This window comes from Podarcis cretensis, assembly GCF_951804945.1.
Source record: "Podarcis cretensis genome assembly, chromosome: 7".
NCBI lineage: Eukaryota > Metazoa > Chordata > Lepidosauria > Squamata > Lacertidae > Podarcis > Podarcis cretensis.
The window spans coordinates 69,794,647-69,821,872 of record NC_137176.1 but is presented as its reverse complement, the minus strand read 5'-3'; the positions used below and the strand labels follow the sequence as shown (position 1 = coordinate 69,821,872).

The 27,226-nt window shown below is 39.2% G+C and overlaps 1 protein-coding gene across 6 annotated transcripts in view; it reads right to left on the bottom strand.

Moving 5' to 3' along the window:
• VPS13B (vacuolar protein sorting 13 homolog B) overlaps positions 1 to 27,226 on the bottom strand; it is a 398,969-nt gene that overhangs the window by 321,957 nt on the left and 49,786 nt on the right. For all 6 annotated transcript variants that reach the window (XM_079984696.1, XM_079984699.1, XM_079984695.1 and 3 more), the window contains exons 4-6: positions 1,100 to 1,217; positions 722 to 889; positions 126 to 307 (exon numbers count right to left, since the gene is read on the bottom strand). In XM_079984696.1, coding sequence (XP_079840822.1) covers positions 126 to 307; positions 722 to 889; positions 1,100 to 1,217 — 468 coding nt within the window. The remainder of the gene's footprint in view (positions 1 to 125; positions 308 to 721; positions 890 to 1,099; positions 1,218 to 27,226) is intronic.

The window sequence follows — 27,226 nt, the reverse complement described above, 5'->3', positions numbered from 1 at the left end:
TGAGTGGTCCCCAAAGGCAGAGCAGAAATTAATCTGTTTTAGGTGGTCAATTTTCATTTTTCTTAGGAGTACATGGTGAAAAACAATTCATACATCAAATTTAAAAGATCTAGAAAAGTACTTACTTTAATAGTGGATGGCATCTTAGAATTAAGATTATCGTAAGTGAAATGTAGACGAGTTCTGAATGAACATTTGTAAAGCAGGGGATCTTGATAAAATTCAATCTTGCCGCTAGCGTTCCTTTTGTCTAAGCAAACCGTGCAGTCAGAAAAATTTATCACCTTCCTTAGGACCAAATCAGTTGCTTTCAAAAGAAATAAAAATGTTGCTCAGTTCTTAGCAGATAAAGCAAAGTAAATACTATACAAACGCTCATATTTATTTCACACTACTTAATACATAGAAACATTTTTAAAGGACCCTTCACAATTTTAACATATCCAAAGTTTTATTCGAAACACTGGAGAGACTGCAGGAGTGAGGAAGTTACAAATGCTTCCTACTTGGTATCTGCTTCAAGTCTGTGCAGAATCTGTAAAATCTTGAAGCTGTACAATGCATCATGTTGTAAGAACTCAATGGGGAAACTCAGAGAATAAAGCTCACCTCTAAAATAGATCAATATTTGTCTCTCTGGTCACTTTTACTGCAAAATTATTTTAGAACGTTACCTTAAAAAAATGTACAATGTCATTTAAAAATTCAATAGTCTGCTTACCAGATATGTCCATGAATGCTCGATCCCAAAATTCATCCACGGTGTAACATTCTGCTGAAGTGATATTGACTGACAGAACAATGTCATCCTCCACGTATTTGAGTATGAGATTATTGATGACAATGTTGACATTGTTTATAACCCGCCAGATCAAACTCTGTACATAGCCTAAAAAGAAATCATGGTTTTATTAAACCCTTTGCTTGGGAACCTTACCAACAAGTTACCAAATACAGAAAAAAATAAAATTGCCAGTTGAAGAGATATCAAGTATTTAAATAAAACAAAACATCAGGCTTCCTGAGCTTCAAACAAAATAACAACCGCCAAAAGAACAGAGTCCTAAAAATAACTATATTAATTTTTATCACAAAGTACCTGGTGGTAAATCTGGGTCAGGAGTAGTCTGTTGAATTCTTCTTGGTTTCACTGCTGCTTTTGCACTTTCTGTGGTACTACGATTTGTTGAACTTGAACCACAGCTTTCATGATCATCCTATAAAAGTTAACAAATGTTCATACCGAATCCACAATGGCCAAAAAAAATAGTGGGGGGGGGAGAATTATTTTTTTTAAAAGAAAATAAAGAATAAAAAACAGATTGCTAGTGAAAAGTAACAAAGGTAAGAAAGATACAAACTAATTAAATATGTAATAGGGGAAGGAATGAACAGCAGAATGGATAAGTTGAGGTCTAATACCTTAGAAACAAAAGCTGTTGACCACAAGATAATGAAAACAAACAAAAGTGCTAACAATTTGACAACTGTGCTCTATAATTGCTTATCCCATTTTAAACATTCTATAATGGTTGGATTGGTGGACAGAACAGTTTCAAAGAACCATATATGCATGCTCAGAGGGGGTTATGGCTTAAATTTCTCAGTCTACAATTATACGACCGCCACAATGGCCGTTTGTACTTGTTCACAACAATACGAAAGGATACTACATCTGTACAGTGTAAGATGCCTAGAATTCTCCCTTTCAACGGAAATATCTCTTTTTAATATAAAATTATTTAATGTAATAAACAAAGAACCTTGGTATTTTGACACCTCTTTCAATTCTTTGTATTTGTTGATGCAAAAAAGTCATTTATGCAGTGCTATTTTTCTCCCGCTGCTCGGTCCCAGCGCCTGCCAACCTAGCAGTTCGAAAGCACCTCCGGGTGCAAGTAGATAAATAGGGACCGCTTACCAGCGGGAAGGTAAACGGCGTTTCCGTGTGCGGCTCTGGCTCGCCAGAGCAGCGATGTCACGCTGGCCACGTGACCCGGAAGTGTCTCCGGACAGCGCTGGCCCCTGGCCTCTTGAGTGAGATGGGCGCACAACCCCAGAGTCTGTCAAGACTGGCCCGTACGGGCAGGGGTACCTTTACCTTTACCTTTTATTTTTGGGGACGCAGGTGGCGCTGTGGGTTAAAGCCTCAGCGCCTAGGGCTTGCCGATTGAAAGGTCGGCGGTTCGAATCCCTGCGGCGGGGTGCGCTCCCGCTGCTCGGTCCCAGCGCCTGCCAACCTAGCAGTTCGAAAGCACCTCCGGGTGCAAGTAGATAAATAGGGACCGCTTACCAGCGGGAAGGTAAACGGCGTTTCCGTGTGCGGCTCTGGCTCGACAGAGCAGCGATGTCACGCTGGCCACGTGACCCGGAAGTGTCTCCGGACAGCGCTGGCCCCTGGCCTCTTGAGTGAGATGGGCGCACAACCCCAGAGTCTGTCAAGACTGGCCCGTACGGGCAGGGGTACCTTTACCTTTACCTTTTATTTTTCTAGAAAAAGAGGAGCTCAGAACTCACCATGAATGACTCCCTCGTTCTCTTAGAATGTCAATGGCGCCCACCTGAGTGGTGCCAGAACTGAGTTCCTGTGAGTTCCAGCTGAAAAAAGCCCTGCATTTATGTTTATCTCTATTTTATTAATATTTGAATAATGTGGGATTCAAAAGGAGTATCTTAAGGTTATCAAATTCTGGCCCTGTTTGCACATCATAGGAAGTCATAGCCTAAAATACATTATAGTTTACCATGCAAAAACAGCATACAAGTGCATGCTGCTCGAAGTGTAGCCATGCAACACCTACTTTTGCCAAACCAGGAGAAAACTAACCGCAGCACTAGCTTAGCATTCTGTGCAAAAAAGCATTTGCGCTTTGTTTCTCTCAAAGCAATCCATGAGAGGCAGCTAAGGTTTGTCCTTGACCTCCTTTTGTGGTTTGTTTGGGAGAGAAAGAAATCAAAAGTGCTGGCTTCTACGGAATGCTGTAGTAGCACTCTGACCCACAGCCCTAATAAGGCGCAGCACAGATCCCAATTTAATATGTGAGACTGTCTTCCCACAAACCATGCACATCTGCCCCAAACTGGATGTCATATGTGGGGCAAGCACAGATGTGGCTGTCAACAGAAAATCAAAAGCCTCAAGCCATACTCCTGATGGTTCACTGGCAAAGAAGACTTGCTGTCACGGCTGATCGGCTGACTGGCAATGAGAACAAGACTGCTGGGTAGCACAGCTGACCTCTGCCCAAAGAGGGCTTGAAGTCACCAACTATCAGCTAAGAGGCAGCGATTCCAAGCCCACTGGGTCAGCCGTGCAACCAAGATTCCCATGAAGAACTCAGTCGCACAGCTGATCCCTGCAGAAAGCAGGCTTGGATCACCCCCACAGGCAGTAACTTCAAGCCTTGCTTGGCTTGGATTTTCTTCTATAGCACAGCTTGCCACCTGGCAAAATGAGACCCACTAGCCAGATCTACTTTTCCACCTGTTTTAAATGTTGGCTCATGTGACATGCAAACCAAGTTATGCTTGTTCTTATCAACATGGAGGGGGGAGGAATCGCCCCAAAGCGAAGCTCTCAAAATATTATTTTTTAAGTGAACAACAGCTAATGATATCTTTAACACAATATGTAAACCCTAATTATTACATGTGGCCATGACCTTACAAGAACTATTTTGCTATTTAGACCTTTTATGTCAAAGCAATCTGCAGTCATACATATTTCTGCTCAATGTTAACTCTGAAAACACACAATTAATTTTTGAAACATATGTGGCTGCTCACAAGCCCAGAAATAAAACATGTTCATTAAAAGTTCCAAGTTAACTGCCAAAACCAGCATAATTATGAAAATATTTAACACTGGGACCAACTGAAATCACATACTGCATAGATTACACTGATGTCATGACACACTTCCCAGCCAAAATGCACTAAAACTACTACAGTCTAATAAATCTAGGTCACAGCATATGACAAACATTTTAAACTTTAAGAAATGTAAATGATATTTTCCCATTTTATTAGCTTGAATTCAAATAGAGGATTTCATAAAAGAAAAGGTTTCAATAACTGTAGGAATTATTCCAAAAAAACTTTAGTTGTGATTGTAGGTGCCTAAATCTGAAAGAACTCTAAATACTTTTCCCTATAATCGTTTCACAATCCACCTCTCTCATATTTACTTTTGCCGAGATTCCCCCTGTAACTATGGCATTCATGATGAAGCAGGTTTTATTTTTAAAAAAAAAACAGACAAACTTTAATTTTATAAATATTTAAGAGTCTTTTTGCATTGACACTTCTGGGACTGCCACCTGATGAAAGGTGGCTAGTAAGTAAAATGGAAGGTTTCTCTGTCTGCATGACTATTATTGGAAATATAGAGAAGATAAAGGGGATGTCAGTGCTTCCAGTATTTGAGGGACAGCTCACAAAGGAGAAAAGAAAAGCTGGTTTCTGAGGTGAATAATGCTACTTTGCCCACTATTTATTTACATATATTACGCTTGTTTATATTTACATATATATTATAAACACACAATATACCGTATTTTTCCGTGTATAAGTAGATGCTTTTTGCTAAAAAAAATAGGCAAAAATTGGGTGTCAACTTATACACAGATAATGAATGCAGAGGGGGGGTGGAACGTGTGATTAACGGCAGCAGCAAGCAGGAGATTGGCAGCGGCGATTGGGCGGGTGATTGGTGGCTGCAGCAAGGCCTGCTGGTGACTGGCTGCAGCTGCGGCAATTGGGCAGGCGATTGGCAGTTGTGGGAAGTGAGCAGGGGGCTGTTGGTGGCAGTGAGCAAGCAGACATTTGGCAGCTGTGGCGAGGTGTGCGACTGGCAGTGGCAGGCAGGCAGGCAGGTGAGCAATTGGTAGAAGTGACCTCCCCCACCGCCCCCCAAAAGCTAAACAACTTAATTTCTTAATTTTGGGTTTAAAAAAGGGGGTTGTCTTATACATAGGGGCATCTTATACACATTAAAATATGGTAACACTGTATATTTTTATATATTTGTTTCTGCAACTCCAAAGTGCTCTCCTGAGACAGATGTCAGTGAATAAGGGTCAGGGGCTGCAAGTTGATCTGATGACAATATGCCAGCTAACTTAGTGTTATGTCCACACATGCATCTTATCCTGCATTTGTTAGCACAGGTCCCAATAAGTTTCTGCAATCATTCTGTAGATTCGAGGCAGGAGAAGGAAAAACAGCAATATATATGCATTAAAGAACCAACCCCTCTTCATACACCCTTTCTCTTTCCTATTGCATCCTCTATGATTATTCCCCTCCTCCATGTTTCCTGAGACAGAAAGTGGTTTCAATAAGGGAAGGGCAACCAATGGGCTGTATCCTCACTGGATCAATTTGGCCTAAGATCCAAAGGGCCTCAATCCCAAGTTGATAGACCAGGCCTTGGTACTTCCTTCATAAGTCGTATGCAGAGACAAGTAGCATTTTTAAGTGGCTTAACATTAAATAAAATGTCCTGGATTACATACAAATCAAATAACTGAAAACAAGATTATTTCTGCTCAGTTGCTGCCAAAAATAACACCAAAAGCTAAGGCACACTAATGAAAACATAGACATTTGGGAAAATAATCATCAGTACTTTAAAAGGCTTAAACATTTTGATGCTATGCTAAAAAATATAAATCACAAGAAAGCACATTAAACACACCAATTTCAAATAGCACTGTCCTATGAATACAGATCAGCATAGAGTGAAATAAAGATGTAATGCCATTAAAGTTTAGAAGCTGGTCCTAGGATCATGAATTCACTTCTGCAACTCCTATCCACCCCCACAGGAATTTCCTCCCACTGTCCTTAGCCATGGTTCATCATGGTTTGCACCAGCATGAACCATGTTTAATACAAACCCAGAGGATGCACACCCCATTTAATATCTGAAACTCTGGTTTCAAACTGGTTACAAGCAGTTTTTACTAGAGCAATAAGTGCTCCTAGGTTTTGTTTATTAAAAAAGTAAAGGGGGGCAAGTCCAATCCTGCAATCCTGGCAATATTTCACCATTAGAATGAGCTGCATTTGAAAAAGGAGTCCTGTGCATGTTTATTTGGAAGTAAGTTCTAATTTCTCCAGTGTAGCTTACTTCTTAGGAGATGTGTTTAGAATTGCCAAGCAAACACTTTTATAGCATGAATTTTCACAGGCTGAGGCTAGAGTTTACTCCTAAGATGCAGTTTTCCCCTGATTGTATCACTGAAACTCTCTGTCCATGCAGCTTAGAAAAGCTATATTGCATTGTAGCTTGAATCAACTATATTTCCATTTATTAACATTCATAACAGCAAACATTTTTATTTTAAACAAATCAATGTACATCTCAGTTCAAAAAGGGGTGAATGGGAGAAATCCTCTGTATTCTACCTTAATTCAAGCCACACTTTCCCCACGTTACTTGTGACTGTATCAAAAAAAGGAACAAAAATGTTGTTCAGTATTTTAACTTGTGTAAAACATGTGGAGGGCTTATTTAGGGGTGGGGGGCAGAAGGAAAAATAGTTGTACAATCGGAAAGGGGAAAACCATGTCAAAAGCGGTGGAAATAATCTTAGAGAAAAAGTTTTGTTTAAAAATATCAACAGTTACATCACTTCATTCAATGAATATCTGTGTTAATAAATTCATGTAATGTTGTGCTATTATGGTGGGACTGGACGTTACAAGCTGACCTGCAGAAACCAACACTTGCTTACCAAGCCTAGCCAACATTTATAGCCACCTGCTGAAAGCTTAGAATAATAGAATCATAGAATCATAGAGTTGGAAGAGACCACAAGGGCCATCGAGTCCAACCCCCTACCAAGCAGGAAATACCATCAGAGCACTCCTGACATATGGTTGTCAAGCCTCTGCTTAAAGACCTCCAAAGAAGGAGACTCCACCACACTCCTTGGCAGCAAATTCCGCTGTCGAACAGCTCTTACTGTCAGGAAGTTCTTCCTAATGTTTAGGTGGAATCTTCTTTCTTGTAGTTTGGAACCATTGCTCCGTGTCCACTTCTCTGGAGCAGCAGAAAACAACCTTTCTCCCTCCTCTATGTGACATCCTTTTATATATTTGAACATGGCTATCATATCACCCCTTAACCTCCTCTTCTCCAGGCTAAACATGCCCAGCTCCCTTAGCCGTTCCTCATAAGGCATCGTTTCCAGGCCTTTGACCATTTTGGTTGCCCTCCTCTGGACACGTTCCAGTTTGTCAGTGTCCTTCTTGAACTGTGGTGCCCAGAACTGGACAGAGTACTCCAGGTGAGGTCTGACCAGAGCAGAATACAGTGGCACTATTAATTCCCTTGATCTAGATGCTATACTCCTATTGATGCAGCCCAGAATTGCATTGGCTTTTTTAGCTGCCGCGTCACACTGTTGGCTCATGTCAAGTTTGTGGTCAACCAAGACTCCTAGATCCTTTTCACATGTACTGCTCTCAAGCCAGGTGTCCCCCATCTTGTATTTGTGCCTCTCATTTTTTTTGCCCAAGTGCAATACTTTACATTTCTCCCTGTTAAAATTCATCTTGTTTTGGCCCAGTTCTCTAATCTGTCAAGGTCGTTTTGAAGTGTGATCCTGTCCTTACTGTGCTTACTTACAGCACAGCTTACTGTGCTGTGCTTGTTCAGTTTTTTGAGGTGTGGCAAAGCACTGGGATAAGAACCTGAGCCAATTCCCTCAGACTTTTCTGATATAAGTAGATGGTCAGATATTTAGCCATCCTTATAACCGTTCTCTGAATATGTTTCACTTCGCCAATATACTTCTGGAATTGTGTCAGTCTAGCAAAATAGGAGTTTGGGGAGGGTTCAAGTGGGGTTCACTGGGGAGGAGGAGCCAGGGAAACGCAGTTGCATTAGATAAGTTTGCTTGTTCTTCTCTGGATCCAATCCAGTCTTGATTACTGCACTCTAAATTGTTAAAAGTTACAATATTTATTTTTGGATGCTACATAATTTGAATAGATACATAATCATCCATTGTGTAAATAATTTCATTTGAAAAGTTATGCACAAGGTTGCAATATTTTACAGCCTACATGAAAAGCAATATTCACATGTCTCTCTCTCTCTCTCTGCTACTGAATTATCTGGATTATTTTGCCATAATTACAGCAAATAACTAAATTTCTTTTACTAAGTACTTATTTCAGATGAACCAAGAAGAAGAATGGGTGTGGGGGATCTTCAAACTTTAGGAAAAGGAAAAAACAAAGAGATGCTTTCCAGTATTCAACTAGGTTTACTAAAAATATGGAAAGCAGGCTGAACAGAATGGAGTAAGAAAGATTTACAAGTAACATAGGGGAAAAGGGAAGTGTGGGAAAGTTAAATTTTGGATGCATCTTCCAATTTTCGTACATAATGCCAGAAAGAAGCAGCTTGGGGAGTATTGAGTGTTTACAGAGAAAATAATGTAAAGTTTCAAATTAAAGCAAACCATGGTAATAGTCTGTAGCAAAGGTAGAGTCAAATTTTACTATTACAGTATAGTATTATTCTGTCATTATATATGTTAAAATTGCTTTAATTCATGTTATATACTGACATTCTGCCACATGACTGACTCCTCCCACATACATCTTTTTTGGGGTACCACAAAGTTCTCTATGGTCCAGATTAAGAATCTAGTTTAGATTTCCCATTGTATGTAAATCAAGGGTAGGAATAGCTTCCTGCTTTCTAGGTTCTACAAGGCAACAACAGAGCCATATGTTTAAAGGAACAAACAAAAGAAAAGCAAACATTCTGCTGAGCGTGCATATGCATGGCTCATATCCTTTGGTGTCGCTTAATTCCTCAGACAAATACAGTTGATGTAGAAATGCAAGGATAAGACCACAAACTCAATGGCATGACCTTAGAAGTAATATTCTCACAAGTCGGAAGGAGATAATGATGTATGAAAACCAGGTGCAATTTGATAGGCATGTAGTTTTGCTGGAAAGGAATACAGCACACCTAATTAAAAGCAAGGTGAAATGTCTATGGAAGTCTTCATAATGTACCCCAGGAGAGCTTTCAAATAATTTGGAGTGGAAACAAACACACTGAATAATAATAATAAAATATTTTGGGTCTTAACAGGTAAGTCATAGCTCATTGAGTTTAAAATAATATGTACCGGTATGGTTAAAGGGGGACCAATCAGAGTATTGATACTGGAGCAACAAAATGGAGAAATTAGGATCATGGGCTTTGGAATTAGGATGGCTATAACAGCTACTAAAGACATAACAGAAACCTAGAACTTTTACCAGGATATTTTCAATGAGAATATGCAGTATCAAAAGATGACAAAAGCCCAAACAAAGGGTGGTATGTCATGATGATTTTAAGTCCATTTTCTTCAATGGGTCTACTCCTGACTTAATTGGATACCAAAATAATTTAAAATCTGTATCACTTTACACCATTATGAGTTATTGAACCTCAGCTTTGGGCTTTCTATATTTCTAGGTTGTCATAGTCAGGAATATCTTTAATGCCATGGAAAATTAATCAGTAGTGTATAGGTATGGAGAACTTTCCCCTAAAAAGACCGAAAAGCAAATCCTGCGAATCTTGATAAACCCAAAATATTCCTGGAGATGCTGGATCATGTTTCTCTACCCAAAAATAAATATTTTGCTAGATTTTGCAACAGCGAGTAGTAAAAATGTGCTTTAAAAATGACTCTGGAGGATGATTTGGATCAAAAGCATTTTAAGTTAATAGTGCTTACATTTGCAGGGAGACTACGTGAAGATACTGCAGGATATAACAGCACATTAAATGTGGAGTAAAGGTTTAGGAGCCGGTTTCTTCTAGTTTATAAAAATATAATTTGAGAGGGAAAAGCCTTAAATGATCGAACACAGTGAGCTGATTTGCACAGAATGCTAAGTCAACCTATGTCTTGGTGTGAACATGCAAACATACAGTCAGACTCCCTGATGGGAGACTGCAGCGGTTTTGCTCTTCCTCCTGTCCTGTTGCTGCTTCGCTGCCATGAGCAAAGTAATGACTTGTCTTAACAAACTATCCAAACCAGGCTCGTGGTTTGTCTCACTCCAAACAATCCATGAGTTGTAACCAAGGTTTGCACACAGTGTGTGTGTTTGTGTTTTATTATATTGTAAATTGCTTCAGAATACTTCATAGGAAGCAATTTATAAAGGAATTAACAATAATAGTAGCATTAAGTATGGTGCAAAATAATTTTGCTTGATAGTTTTCTGTGATCTACTGTAACAGCAACGTGTAGCAAACAGACATGCTACATGTTATAAAATTAACTGATGATCTAAAATGTGTACAGTACCAAACATGTAAGAATTTCAATATCTGGGAATGTTTGTAGCTATTAGTGCTAGCCTACATATCTATGGAAGCGAGAGCTGGACCATAAAGAAGGCAGATCGCCGAAGAATTGATTCCTTTGAATTATGGTGCTGGAGGAGACTCTTGAGAGTCCCATGGACTGCAAGAAGAACAAACCGATCCATTCTTAAGGAAATCAGCCCTGAGTGCTCACTGGAAGGACAGATCGTGAAGCTGAGGCTCCAATACTTTGGCCACCTCATGAGAAGAGAAGACTCCCTGGAAAAGACCCCGATGTTGGGAAAGATGGAGGGCACAAGGAGAAGGGGACGACAGAGGACGAGATGGTTGGATAGTGTCTTCGAAGCTACAAACATGAGTCTGACCAAACTGCGGGAGGCAGTGGAAGACAGGAGGGCCTGGCGTGCTCTGGTCCATGGGGTCACGAAGAGTCGGACACGACTAAACGACTAAACAACAACAAAAACATATCTATTCAGAAGTAAGTCATATTGAATTCAATGTGTGAGAAGGACTGCAACCCTACGTTTTAATACACAGTCACCAAACTCCTAAAAAAATATAAATGATAACCTTTCGCAACTACTTTGTGAGAGGGACTGTGGCATTCAGTGTTTCACAAAAAACTAGAGTTTACAATTAGAAGGCCAAGCCAGTGCTCACCACTTAAAGCAGAAGCTTTTGTTCAGTTAAGAAAATGAGTTTTATGAAGGTAATCAAAACACTGGATTCAAGAATACAAGTGATCTCGAATCCTTTAATGCGCGCCTGTCCACTTTTGAAGTGATCCCCTGACTGCAAGAGCTCAGGGTTCTCGGTTTTACAATGTGACTCATTACTCATATGATCCTTAAGTTTACCAAAATAGTTTTGAAACAGTTTTGAAAGCAACTCCCTGAGCGACAGCCAAACCAACTAGTATGAAAAGAACTCCCACAGGCATCCCATGGCAGCGTTTCAGTTAATTATATATGCAGCGCTGTAAAGCTCAACTCTATTGCCGAGTTGCCAGAAATCAAATAGTTCCATTGGCAGATCTCTAAATCAAAGGCAGCAACAAACATTAATGAATTATTCTCCTACACATCAAATAATTGCCGAAATATTGAAAGTCTCAACTTTAAAGCTAAAGGATGTAATATACCTTGCTTATTTCAGTTAGCATTGACTGGAGGGCAAGTTATTTCATGCGCTATTCTTATTTCATGTGCAATTCCCATATATTTGCAAAGATCCCTTTGGAATATGCTATCTGCTTCTGAGTCCACATCTCAGTGAGATATGATCAGCCAGCAGGAAGCCAGCTGAAGTGAGCAGAGAGCATAAGGAAGGTCTAGACTGCAGCCTTAAGCCCTTTTATCACCAAGCAGGTCCTAATGATTCCCACATGGATTTACAGGGACTATATAAGGACACTGCTTTGGCCTGAAGATCTGTACTACCATGAAAATGAATGGCTTCAAATTATGGGTAGTGTGTAGGTGGGTTCAGACTCCTTGCCGGAAAAGTGTAAAATTTCTACAAAATTTGGATTCTGGTAACTGTTCTTTTTCCATATATTTTCTCTCTCTTGAAATTCCTCTTAGACTTTAGGCCAGAGGTAGGCAACCTAAGGCCCATGAGCCGGATGTGGCCCAATCGCCTTCTCAATCCGGCCCACGGACGGTCCAGGAATCAGCGTGTTTTTACATGAGTAGAATGTGTCCTTTTTAAAAAAAACACATCTCTGGGTTATTTCTGGGGCATAGGAATTCCTTCATTCCCCCCCCCCCAAAAAAAAAATATAATCCAGCCCACCACATGGTCTGAGGGACAGTGGACCAACCCACAGTTGAAAAAGGTTGCTGACCCCTGCTCTAGGCCTTGTGAACTCCAGAGCTGCAAGATCTCCTAGGCCCCCAGAGCAGAGCGCAGAGCAGATTTAGCCTCTCATTCTTCTCTGTAAAAAGGTTAAGTTTTGTACAATGCTTACTGATCACTATTGGCAGCAAAGATTGTTACCAGTAAAGGCAGAAAAATAATCTGAGAACGCGTAAGGCCAACACTGCTAGAAAGTTAAGATGTAGAACCACCAATAGCCACAGAAAGAGTAATTACATTAGCTCTTTAAACATGGCATTGCTTCAATTTTATTTTAATTTTATCATATCTATCCTGCTTTTCAGCTCATTATCAGCCCTCAGCGCAATAGAGACAGGAGATCCCATTGCAGATCTCCAGTGAGTCATCCAGTTTGGGCTGGAATTCTTCATTTCGAAAATCTTTGATGAGCTGCACTCCACCTGCCAAAACGCCATGGGATTCAAGGGTTTCTCCTTGCCCATAGAATTAATCTTCTGTATTTATCAGGAATGGAACCCACGCGTCGAAACTAGAAATGTTAAAGTAACATATCTGAGTCTGAATAAATCACATGCTTCTATGAACACCACAGGCCCACTTTAGCAATACATTAATTGAATCCTGACACTACTGGTGGGAAAGGATTCATTTTCTAAGGCAGTGAATCATTAATTCACTTCATTTACTGTCTCCAAATACCTCACTTAGCACACTCTGGCTTCTTTCTCAAAAGTTGGTTTGAATTAGGCCATTACCATCTTATTCACAATGATGTGGGTCTCTGTTAGTTACCGCAGCCTCAAAAAGAATGCAGAGTTTTTGGTTTTTGATTTATTGAGGACAAAGCAGTGGTTACAATAATTTCTGTGTGGCAAATAAAACTAAAGTTTATTAGGCTCATGAAAAATAGATTCCACAATGTTTAAACAGCATAGAAAACACTATTACGTTTGCTGGAACATTTTCCAAAGCCGTATACACTTAATCTCAAGGAAAATCACTGTTCCCTAACATTTTTTTGCATCTATCTACATTGATTCTTAAATTTCTTAGACAATTCAGTTGCAAAGAGAAAATTCCCTTAGTATGTTACACCTCTGTTGTTTTACATCTTTCGCTAGCACTGAAGTGCTACTTAAATAGCTCTTAAATTTCACCACGGAATACAGAACAAGCCTTGTTCTCATGTGCTGTCTTTCACACCTAGCTTTTGCCCACATATGGTGGTTTGTTAAACCACAGTTTTCTAAGCAAGCAGAACATATTAAGAAACGTAAATTGTTCACTCTCAAAGGAACCAGTAATTTAAAATGTCTTACGTGAATAGTTACTTTTATTCAGTAATAAAATTAGAATATTCTGCACACAACCAGCTACAAACTTATTTTTTTTTCTTTTCTACAGTGTTCTAAAATCAATTTCCAGCAATGGAAACAGGTTCCTGAATTAAGTCCTGATATAAAGTTCCTGCACTAAGGTGTAGTCCAGAATAGAAGACTGTGTATGCATGCGTATGTGCAACATTCATGAAGCAGCTAGACTATGATAGAAGTAAAAGTTATTATTATTACAATATTATCTGGCAGACATCTTGCTCTGTGAGGAGTGGTTAAAACAAAGTTTCCTGGTTTGGGTATCATGGAGAACTATGGTTAATAAATCACTATCAGGGGCGGCCAACTCCCAAAAGACTGCAATCTACTCACAGAGTTAAAAACTAGCAGTGATCTACCCCTTTTGGGGGGTTCAGGTCAAAAACAGAGTTAAAAACTGGCGGTGATCTACCAGTGATCTACCACAGACATCCAGTGATCTACCAGTAGATCACGATCTACCTGCAGGACGTGCCTGCCTATATCAATGCTGAATTTAGGCATGCCAAAAAGGAAGAATACAGGAACAAGGCTTGTTTCCCTTCCAATAAACCAGAGGTGAGGGGCGCTCTGGTCCACAGACTAAACCAGGTCTGCCAGGGATTCAAATTCCAGTCACCTAACCGGCATTACTTACTTACTTACTTACTTACTTACTTACTTACTTATTACCAGACATAAGGTTCCAGAGCAGGTCACAACAATTTAAAATTCAAGATTAAAAGCAATTAAAAACAAATTGCAATCACAATAACTGGGTGGGTCATTAAAAAAACATACATTTCAAGTGTCATGGGCCAGGGTAAAGAGGTGCATCTTCAGCATACAGTGAAAAATGTATAGTGGATATATATGTGATGTCAGTATGGGGCGGGGAGATACATGGTTGTCATTAAAAATTGGGAGCCTTTAAGTGCTCTCCTGGTTGTGTATTTGCAGGGGAAAGCACCCACTGGCTTCCCAAAGGAAATTCCTTGGATACATAATGTCTGCACAAAGCGCCCTGCATGAGGGAGTTCTGCACAAGGAACCCCCTTCTGCATCTAATCACTTAACTGCAAATAGTGGGGACTTCAAAGCAACCAATCACCTGACATCATTGTGATAGCAGATGATTAATGGGCATTTGGCAGACAAGGATAATGAATTAGCCATACCATTCTAAGACTAGGAAATAAAACTTTCCTGTTGTTTTACTGTTTTTTCAACTTTCCCCTCACCTTTTCAATGCATGCCTATGGAGAGAGTGGGATTCATTTTTGTGTTTATTCCACATTCCATGACCTTTCTACTTTAAATGTTATGACTGACTGGGACAGACTGGAGCTGGAATAACTCAGTCAGTAGAGCATGGGACTCTTAATCTCAGGCTTGTGGGTTCGAGCCCTGCGTTGAGCAAAAGATTCCTACATTGCAGGGGATAACACTAGATCAGTGTTCCCCAACCTTTGGTCTCAGGCAGCTTTTGGACCACAATTCCCATCATCCCTGACCACTGGTCTTCCTAGCTAGAGGTGATGGGAATTGTAGTCCAAAAACAGCTGTAAACCCAAGGTTGGGAAACACTGCACTAGATGACCCTCATGGTCCCTTCTAACTCTACAATTCTATGATGTACTGTGCTCCATCAAGTACCTACCAAAGTGTTGCCAGTAAACAAATTACCGTATTGGCCTGAATATAAGCCTCACTCCCCCCCCCCAAATTCTGACCGTGAAGAGTTAACGTGCGGCTTAAATTCGCGACCTTACAAAAATTGGCTTTTACATTATCACTGCTGAAACAGACATATGGTAAAACGTAACGGGTATGAGTGCCTGCAGAATTTTAAGGGAGCAGCTTATATTCGGGTATTGTCTCTCCCCCCCCCCTTGAATTTTAAAGGTGTGGCTTATATTCAGGCCAATACGGTATTAATTATTAGCCAGGCTACCATCTCCTAACAAGAAAAAATACAATGACAGTGGACTACAACTGATGCCCTTCTATTCACTGAAAGGCTCTGATCCATGAACAGAAGATGGGTGCCAATTTTTGATTGTTTCCCTTGGTTCTGAAGCCCCACACCCACTGTTCTATCCAGAGCTGATTTTCAAGGGGCACTTGGGGGGAGGGTGCATCAGCAAAAATGACCTGCACTCCACTTCTGTTAGCGAAAGCATCCACTGAATCAATAGCTCTTCCATGAGTTAAAGAGCACCAGTTGCATGCCCTGAAATAGGTCTAATAGGAAATGAAACCAAATACAATATAAGCACTTCCTTCCACCCAATCACTTAACAATGGTTAAGAGAACACCACCCTACTGTCTTAAGAGACTATAATTGAAAGAGGGAATTATATTGGCCTGGTATAGAAATGAGTCATTACCCACTTTATTCTCAAGTATAAGGAAATTATATTTAGACCTGTAACAAGACCTGTAGAAGGCACTTAAAGAATTAAACTAAGGCACATTACACTTTTTCCCCACTACAAAATCTGTGGTTATACCTAATGCACAACTACCACTTCTGCTATAGAAACATGTTAAAAACACACTCCCAGAAATTTAACTCTTCTTTAATCTATCATCAAATAAGGAAAACCCACTTCCTCTCAGAGGTAAAATTTTAAATGCATTACCTCACCTTTTCAATGTTAAACTGCACCAATCTAAGGCCTTTGCAAAATATAATGGGACACTAAGGGCCAGAATTTGATCTGTTCTGAACTAATGTAAATCTGGAATAATTCCAGTATAAATCACTGAAGATATACACAAGAATAATAGGCATTAATCTTGGAATGAAATTCTTGTAAGCATGCCAAGAGAGTAAATTAGCCCCTTCAAAATCTGCCAGTAAATAGACACTCACTTCTTTCCTTGGAGTGATCTTAAGATATACTATCATTCAAAAACACATACAACTAAAGCAATTTCCAAAGTTACATGATTAATGGGGTCCTCAAAATCACGCATGAAACTAGGATTCAGTCAAGAAGGGTGCCTAGTTCTACCATCCTCTGCAAATTTCACCTCTGCATACCCAGCCCAAAAAAAAGGGGAAGAAAATCAGTGTGGACAAATGGCAATGTCTCTAAAGAGACTGCAAGGCTGAAGGGGAAGCAATGTGTACTTTACTGGCTCTTCAAAGTAGAAAACAGATGAAAAATGTGGCTCCTGCTGTTGCCAACCTACTTTATGAAGGACTAAAGCGCTGTTATTTTGCCTTTTCCAATTCTTATTTTATCCCACCTACTTCTTGATGATTGGCATGCCAAAAAAAAGTTCAGCCTGGAAATATATTATGTAGATTACATTCAGTCAAAGCAGAATTTCAGCTCTCCTTTTCAGAACATTTTACAATTTGCCAATAAGCACTTGTTTTTACCGAAACACTTAAATTTTTGGTTAAGATGCAAATGTTTAGTTGCAGCTTTTGTTCCAACTACCAATATGAAACCTCTGGCATAGTTCTCCTTTCTCCTTCCTGTAAGTCAGGGACCCCCAAACTTGGCCCTCCAACTGTTTTGGGACTACAATTCCCATCACTGGTCCTGTTAGCTAGGGGATGATGGGAGTTGTAGTCCAAAAACAGATGGAGGGCCAAGTTTGGGGATGCCTGATGTAAGTTAAGCAAGCACAAGGATTTAGTAGCACAGGAAGCTGCTTTATACCAAGTCAGAGCAAAGAGTGGCAGTGGCTCTCCCGGGTTTCAAGCAGGGAGGTCTCCTAGCCCTACGTGGAGATACCAGGAATTGAACCACAGACCTTCGGCATGCAAAGCAGATGCACAAACTCTTTTGACTGCTATCAATTGATATGTTTGCTTTAAAGACAATCTATTATAATGTAACACATAGGGAGAAATACATTGATACCAACTTTCAGCATCTGGTGTCATATATTTTTCCAGCACAATGTATTAGTAGTTAGGCCACATAACTTAGCATACGAGGGCAACAAAAGTGGGTAGATCTGGCCCTCCGCTTCCAACTATCCACCCAAAGTGGTTCAAAGTTAAAAGCTGGATAGCACACAATGCCCTCGGCTTTCCTTCACTGCTGTCTCCACGCTCCCTGCATCTGGCACTAATTAAACTTGGAAGAAACAGGCTCTAGAGCACCATGAACATTAACCGGCTAAAGCATAGCTGTCAACTTTCCCCTTTTCTTGCAAAGAATCCTGTTTGGAATAAGGGAATTTTCCTTTAAAAAAGGGGAAAGTTGACAGCTATGGGCTAAAGTAATATGTGGCAAACACAGAACTGTGTCATAGGCAAGCCCAGCCCTGCCTCCTTGCTGCTGCCCTTCCTACTTGAAGATGCCACCACTTGTTTCCAATTCCTCTTGTCCACAGTGATAACATATCCGACTCCCTCTCCCTCCTATTTGTGAGTAGGTCCCACTAGCTCATTTGTGGATAGTGGACTTTGATAAGGTGGAAGGGCAGGAAAATGGCAAAAAGGATCTAGGAACATGGATAAATTTCCGGAACGACAACAGGATATCAGCTCTGCCCAAGGCATGACAGATAACAGCAACAATCAGGGGAAAGAAAGACATAACATCTTACAAGGACAGGAAGAAACACCACGGACAGAATAATTGCCACACATAGGATGAACAAGGATATAGTTTGAGTTATTCACTTGCAGTTTTATAAACCATTTAATGTGTCAATACAAATAGAAGCTATTAGTATTGCAGTTGCTGTATAAGGGATTATTATTATGACCGGAATGTAATTGAAACTAGTAAGATTTTGGAACGCAGAAATAAAGAAAGCCATCAAACCATCAAATCTAGCAGGCACTTTAACTAAATTATGTAATTCAATATTTGAATGTTTGGTATTAATAATTGTATTATAAATTGGTATTGTTATAATGAGGCTATTATTGGACTGTAATTGAAAACTAATAAAATTTATTACAAGAGAAAGGATCTGGGAACACCTGTCTCCCATAGCAAGGGCATAAAAACCTGCAACTGGTCGGATCAGACACAAAGCTGAAAGGACTGTGCAGACTCAGTTCAGCGCAGAAGTTGGAATGCTTACAGTGCAAGTCCATATTTCTGAGTAAACATTTAAGTTCTACTTTGTTCATTGGGAACTATTCATTAACAATTATGTTTAGGGCTGCAGCCTTAAGTCCTACTGAAAATCAATGGGACTGCAAATAAGGTTATTTTAACAATCAACAAAATTGTTAAGAACCTGATCCATATAAGGAGGTTGTCATGCTCCTTTTTTTTTAAAAAAAGGTCATTATGCTATTAATCACCAATCAGTTACTTAAATAAGATGCATTACGTTGCTTTCCACTGAACTGCTAAAACTAATGCCAACATTAAATACATTCCCTTTAGTGCAATCATTATTTCATGAACAAATCAACTCAGCATAAACAGTTTGCAATGTATTCCATTTAAGATTTAAAATTGCTACATAAAATAACACACACTAATTAGGGCTCCACTACATCTGCAAATACATCCCCATGACCCATCAAGACAGCTGCACTCTTGTGGGACAATGACATTTATGAATTCCTGACAAATGCATGCGATCCGGAGCTAAAGCATTATCGGTTGAGAGGATCTAGCTACAGAATGCTCTCCCCTAGGAACTCAAACACTTGGAATTTAAGCAACTTTAGGGCATATGGCAAAACCTTCCTCTTTGATAAAACGTTCTCCAGCAAGAGAAATAAATTTAAATTTTAAGAAGATTCTATACATTCTTTCCCAAGGGCGGCTTCCTAAAACCAATAAAAGGAAATACACCCAAGATTTAGTAGAGCCTACAAAGCAAGTAAATACGTGGAAATTGAACTATGTAAGCACTGCAGGAAATAACAGATTGACATGATTCAGCTTTTAATGTATGGAACAACTGCACAAAGTTATAGCTAGGCAAGTGACAAGAAAATGAAGCTATCAAGTCAAGGAAACTTTATTTAGAATTTATTTTTTTCTTTTAATAGTCTTCCTTCTCAAATGCATATTGGGCAAAAAAAATTATTCTTCTTTAGAAGAACATTTTTTAAAAAAAATAAAGCAATGCAGTATATATATTTTTGGCTGAACTGCTATAAAATACCACAGGTTTATTGGTAAGTTCATCGTTTTAGAATGCTATGGATTTTTGGACAGCAGAGTCTATGGCACAGGAAAGAAGTAAAATGATAGATTGCTGGTATGTGATTAAGAAGAGCCAAATGGGAATCCTTGATGCAGAGAACTACTGAAGCTAAGAAGGGGTGGACCACATCAGTCCCTTTAATGGGAACTTATTGAACCAGCAAAATGGAAAGGGCCAACTCATGTTTAAGGAATGGGAAGCAAGCTACAAAAACATATGCCCTTCTTTCTCCCATTCTCTCCCCTTTGGATGTGAATGCCCTCCTACCAGACCTAACTTGGGTTAACCACCACATTGGTAGTAACACTGTCCTCAGTGAAACTGAAATCCCACCTAGCTCTAACCCAGATTTCCACTGAACAGTGGGTTTTTTAAAAGCAGCTTTAACCTGGGTTTTTGAATTCATTGTAAGAGGAAATCCTAGCCGATTCAAGCGTTGACTGCACTTGCATGTGAGCAATAACACAAGGGGGTGCACTGCCAACCCCCTACTCTGTCACATTATTTTGGTTCCATGTTTGCAGATGAAGACCTACATCAGACTCCACACAATTTAAAACCCTGATCTAAATCACACATGGAATGTTCCTGCACAGAGGCAGCTCACCACTGCAGACATTCACCCTAAGGCTTGTAGGCAGCTGTACACAGAATGGGGACAATATGCCAGAGGAGCGAGACTTGATAATATACTCCCCATCCCAGATCTGCTTAGGTGCAATTGTAGTTAACACCTGAATAGTGCTCCTGATTGCCCTTACTGTGATTAACACTGCTGCCAAAGTAATGGGAATTCACTATTAGGATCAAAAGCAAACAAGGAGAGAGAGTTTGAACCATTCCCATACATTCAATCCATGTATTTAGTGTTTAGCCATGACCAAAAGCAATCAGCAGCATTCTGTCTGCACAGACCCAAAGAGAAAGAAATAGTACATAATCCTTCTTAAGTGAACATGATTACAAAATACAATAGTACCTCAAAAATAAAGAAATATATATGTATGTATTATTAAAATGCTATCAATCTTAGCACTACAGTCATACTAACTTTGCTTAACTTTTACATGCAAATGAAGGCTAAATGTGTAGTTTAAATTGGTGCATCCCTTACTGGTTGACGTTTAAGATTTCTTGGAAAAATTACATAACCAAAGTGTGTTAATGTTTTAAGGGTCCTTGGGACTTTTTTCTTTCACATTGCTTTTATGATACACAATTCCCTCACTTCTTCAAGCCAAGTTATATTCTTGCAAAATTCATTTTTTACATGTGTTTCAGATTTTGTTTGTTTGTAAAGACTTAAGCATGTAATTATACTCTGAATTGTTCCCTCCTCCTTCCTTAATTTTGTTCACTTTCTGTTGCTGATTTTGTTTGTTTTTCTTTTCTTGGACCATATTTTGTTCCCCTCTGAGTTACCCATTGCAAATTTACAATAATTATTTGAGGCAATCTTTTTTCTTTTATTACTGTAGCGAATTAATTCTTTTCCTTTATAGTTGAACTCCTGATGAAGTTCTCTTTTTTCCTCTGGAAGCATCTTCCTACTTTCATGCCTCGTAGCATGCTAAAAAAAGGAGAGTCATCTTAGAAGTTTAAGCTTGAAAAGGATCAGGTCTAATTCTGAACAGTCCTCCCATTACTTCTAGTAACCTGACTATATTGATAAGAAAAGGAAATCTTTAAATACAGACATAATAGGCTTGCTTCTAATGTCACTTTGTGCACTGGCTTAAATAAAGCCTTAAATCATTGATAACATATGTTCATGTATGAGTTTTCTCACAACAAAAAGGATGGGCAAGACTCAGTCCTAGTATTATACATTGTAACATGCCAAGGTATTGGGGGCATTACATTTCTTCCTCTTATTAGCTATGTAGATATGACAACTTAGATGTACTTATTTACAGTGGTGCCCCGCAAGACGAATGTCTTGCAAGACGAAAAACTCGCTAGATGAAAGAGTTTTCCGTCTTTTGAGGTGCTTCGCAAGACGAATTTCCCTATGGGCTTGCTTCGCAAGACGAAACGTCGAGCGAGTTCTTGTGAGTTTTTTTTCTTTTCCCCCCCTTTTTCTAAGCCGCTAAGCTGCTAATAGCCGCTAAGCCGCTAATAGCGCTAATCCGCTAAGCCGCTAACAGCCGTGTTTCGCAAGACGAAAAAACCGCAAGACAAAGAGACTCGCGGAACGGATTAATTTCGTCTTGCGAGGCACCACTGTACTTATTTACATTCATGTTCCCTTCCTTTCTTCACTCATGAAGCTCAAAACAGCATACAAGGGGTTCCCAAACCATCTCCCAACTTGGTACTGACAGTGCCCAGTCCTGTTTCACTTCAGCAAGTAACTTTCTTTGCCCCTAAGCAACACAACCAGAATAAAATTCTATAAAGCATTGATTTGGATTATATCCAACTGAGTCATACTCAAGAGTACACTCAATGAAATTCAAAGACAAATCCACTGATTTCAAGGAGTCTACCTGGAGTATGACATCACTGGGTATTACCCTTTATCTTAGCAACTAAAATATTGCCCTTCTTACATTCTTATAATAATAATTTTAATAATTTTATCATTTGTACCCCACCTATCTAACTTGGTTGCTCCTGCCACTCTGAAACTACACAGGAAAAAAATAGCATTTTAAAAGCTGGCTGGGGCAGAGGAGAAAAGAAACAGGGATGAAGGAATTCAGCTGCCTGGTGTAATGGCTTGAGGCAGACTGGTTCCAGAGCTGTAGGCAGAGATAGCATTCCCCTCCCCATAAATGGGAACCACACACCCTTCATGTGTTAGGAACTGATAAATGTGTTTTGCAACATGCAGGTTACTTTCTCTTCCAAAACATCTACGTTGCTGCAAATGGACATACTAGTTTAGCTGATTGCTTTTTAAATGGTTGCTCCTCTTGTCCTCTCCTGACAGCACTGCTTACTCTGAAAGCTTTTACCAAAGAACTTGGGAGAAGGAGTCAGTGTTTTGCCATAAAGTATGCATTTTGATTATTATTACAATGTCTACAACAACTTTCATCACTGTTTACTAGGTCAACATATTAAAACAATTTCAAAGCAAATTGAACAACTGCAGATGGATGTTACAGAAGTACTCATTTCATTTGGAACTTGAACCAAGTCTGTGCTCCAACATCATAACTGCACGCAATTTAGTAAGTTTAGTAACAGAACAGAGAAATGAGGACTTGAGAAATGTCACATTTATTACTCACAACACATATACAATCAAGGAGTCTTATGGCACTAATATGGCATAAGTTCTTCTGGACATGCCCACTTCTTCAGATGCAGGAAGTATAATCATAGTAGGTATACTGTATACAGGAGAAGGTTTTAAGGTTGGATTGCAATGATTGGCATGCTAGTTAGCTGAAATCTGTAAGGTTTCTGCAGGTCCACCTCGCTTGGGAACACTCCTTCACTCTCTTTCCATATTCTACTTCCCAACAAAAAGGTCATCAATAAAACTGGTGAAAGTACACACATGACCCCACTCAAACCCTGGGGAAATGGTCTGAAGTAAGGGTGTGTGTACACATTAATAAATGACACTATGAAGATTTCAGCTCTCTTCCATTTGTTCCCAAGATACCCACCCTAAACTTTGTGGTTGAGGAACTGTCACTAACAATAATGGGAAAACCTGCAGGCAACTGAAGACCAAAGCAAACCACTGTCATATCTACAGGTCACAGAGCATGTGTGATCTCAACCCATTTTTAAATATTATTTCCCCCAACCCTTGAGTATTTTCCTGCAAAACATTAGGCTTGAAAAATAAAGAGACAAGAAGCTATCTATTTAGAAAACAAGTACACACTCTCACTGCTTGTCCATATGGTCCTGATCTATATTGATATATAGATCACAAGAACCTTCAGTCCACATGCGTAGTTAGTCCCTCCACACCTCCCAATTTGGCCAGGGGTGCCATTTTGGCCAAACCACACCTACCTGCCCTGCAAGTGTGAAGCAGGTAAAGACATGGCAGTGTCAAATGGGGTTTGAAGGTGATCAATGACACCTGAAAAACTCTGTGCACAGCACTTTGCCAACAATCAATCAGGATCTGCAGTACTTTACAATCAGATAACTGATTGGTCAAAACCAAGTCATCTGATGACATTGTGACATCATGTGATTAACAAGTGGATGGCACTTTCCATCTGTCAACCATGGCCTGTGAGTGCTGGGGAAAATAAAACTCTGACACAGACCAGACCCAGTTCTCCACCTCTGATCTAGTTATACTCTTATCTTCTTTCTTCTTCTTCTATACTGCATACTATGACTTTACTATGACAACAACATGCTTCATGAACAACTAGAAAAATGCAGAATAAAGTATTATGATATGATAGCCTTATTCAAAATTAGCCAAATTTGAACTAAGTTCATGCCAATTAACTACTTAACTGTAATTTTCCACAAGGTTCTTGACACAATGCTATTTGCTATATTATATACTCAAAAGTTGATTTATAGTCAAAAGGTGACTTAAAGTCAAATGTCGATTAACTATAAAACAGAAGTGCAGGTTTTAAAAAATCTGTTGGTGCAGATGTTTAAACCTATGAACTAATCAGATTTATTCTCCAACAGGGAAATACAATAAATAAATAATATGGAAGTGGATTTGGAGATATTACATCTCTTATCAGGGTAAAGGGCTACATGGAAGCCATATGCATAAATAAACTTTTACAAAACCTTTACAAATTTAAGATATATTATATTGTAAAATACAAAGAAGGGGCTTAAGCAGGTACCTGAAGTTCTTAAAGGCAGCTTGGAGCGGGGGGGGGGGGAGCTTGGGAACCAGAAATCCAAAAGGAGTTATTTGTCATGAAATGAAGTGAATTTATAACTTCCTAAATACATGTTCAAAAAAGAGGAGAGATTGCTTTCATTTACATTCTTATTATTACAAAGATAAATCCTATCATTGGCATAAATCCAAATGTTATTCTCTAAGGTTGTACATACCATGGAATAATTTGTCCAAATGTCAGTTGTAATTTTCAAAATCCCCCTCTTACTATAGATTCTTAAACATCTGTAACAAATACTTGTTTTGAGAGTGCTTTACATTTGTGACATTTGACCTTTTGCCGTATGCACCACAAAATTCAAGTTTCAAATACCATGCAAGCAGGAAATATGATCATTCCAGCAGTAGCCATCTGCATGGTCCAATATCAAATATTAGTTCTGGGTTGCACAAAGTCATGTGTTACAAATCTGTTTCTGCAGCTTCTATAATTAGTTGTAATTTGCTGCTTCTAAAATGTGTTTCTTATGGGACATCTGGCCTTGAAACGTCTACCTTTTGCATTGAAAAAAATACTTAGTGTTCTGAATATTTTAAATACATACATATACGTGTGTTTGTGTCACTGCATGGGTGGCATAACTAGGACCAGACTTCTTAAACAGAGATTTATATCATTATGCAGAAAAATTAAATAATCTAAATGTATGCAAATAATGTTTCAGAGGTAGTCAGATTTTTCCAAGCTAATTATTAAACAGGAGCCTGTTAAGGAGATTGGAGCATTGTATGCAGCAGCACTGGTACTTTGTAGATAATACAAAATGAATAAAATGTACACATATATAGTACGTATAGCTGTATTTATTTAGTAGTGCTCCTAATTTTTAAAACAGAGAGCAAAATGCTGTTGTGCCTAGTAGCACAACACATTTTTCACTGTAAGAAAATGAAGGCACTGTGCTATGTGCTCCAAATATACTAGTGCATAAGCACTTAGATGAAGTGCTTTCCTATATCTCAGCACAAATCATAAGCATATCAAAGCATTTAAGAGCCACCACAAGCACATCAGGTATCATCAGCCCATTTGTATTAGAGTTTTATGGTGATACATCTTCATACCTTTCATATAATCTACCTACATAAATTATTCTGCAGAAGGTGAGAAGAACCTATTTGCTACAACAGCAAATAACTTATTTGCTAAAAGATGGGCACACAATAGATATTTTTGTCCAAGTATGAATATCATTTCTGAAATCAATTCATCTCTAGGAAAAATAATAGCAACTCTATGCTGAACCTTCTGCACTTTTACCGTTCTCCAGTATGAAGGACAGAACATAGCAATTTTATACACTAAACTCATGCAATGGAGGAGAACTCTAACTGGAGATATTCCCTTCCTAGTCATGTGATCATTTTGGTTTTACAGTTCAAGAGGGAACGCGGTGGCAATTTCTTAATCAATGTACACAATGTGCCAACCCAACCAAAAGAAGTACCAGTTCTCACATAGCATACAAATGTGGGCAATTTCCAGCCTCAGGTTACAGACGCTTTAGGTTGCGCGTTTTCGGGTTACGAACACGCCGAAACCCGGAAGTACCGGAACGGGTTACTTCCAGGTTTCGGCACTTGAACATGCGCAGGAGCAGCAAAGCACACTTTGCACATGCACAGAAATGCCGAATCGCAACCCATATGTGCACAGACGCGGTGCTGCGGGTTGTGGATGCTGCGGGTTGCGAACATGCCTCCCACAAGGATCACATTCGCAACCCGAGCATCCACTGTACAAACCAGAAACTGAAGAATAGAGAATATAATGGAGTAAAGAGATTTAATAAACCAATTATTTAAGTACACAATCAACTAGATGCCAGGTTGATTCTAGATGCTGAGAGCTAGTTTTAAAGCCTAGGTGTAGAATATTTGAAGAATAGTATTTCAACTGCCTTCTAAAAATTAGTGGCAACAGCTGAGAATGTTGCCCTGAGATTATAGAACCATCTCCCACAAGAAATTGCCAAATCTAGCAGCACAGTCCATTTCAGGGACATAAAATACTTTCATTCAGATTAACTTTTGACCACTAAATATACCAGTTATAGCTGCAATCACTGCTTGTAATTGCTGCTTCAAATGGTTACTTTTTATTTCACTGCGGTTTGTTTTGTTTTTTTGCAATATATATGTATCTAACACAGAAACAGGTATAAAACAAACTTGGACACAATTATATCAATCCAGTAAGAAATTCATATGTCCTTGAAGATACTGCAACAACCTAACAGTGTTTTTCTATGTGCCACAATGTATAAGTGAATAACATAATTTAGAAAAAGGATTCAAACTGTTTCTGGCTTAACCCATCCCTTTGCTTTCTTTGTTTGATTAGCCAGATTTCCACATTAAGTGGCTCCAGAGGTGTTTAAACTTCCCGGAAATACTGGAATTTTGTAAGCCTTTCCAGTTGGTTGCTATTGTAGAGCTTGCTGCATGGAAGGAATGCAAGTCTTTGTGCAAGACTTTAAGCACCTGAACGCTTGCACTTTTTGCCTTATCACTGCATCCATTTCAGAATATACTCAAAACTCCCTTGGGGTGGAGAACCACCACTATGAGTAAATGAACATTTATTTTTGTTTTTATTATCTGTCTTGAGACTATTGCATTGAAAGGCAAAGTAAAAATGTTCTAAGTAAATCTGTGTGGAA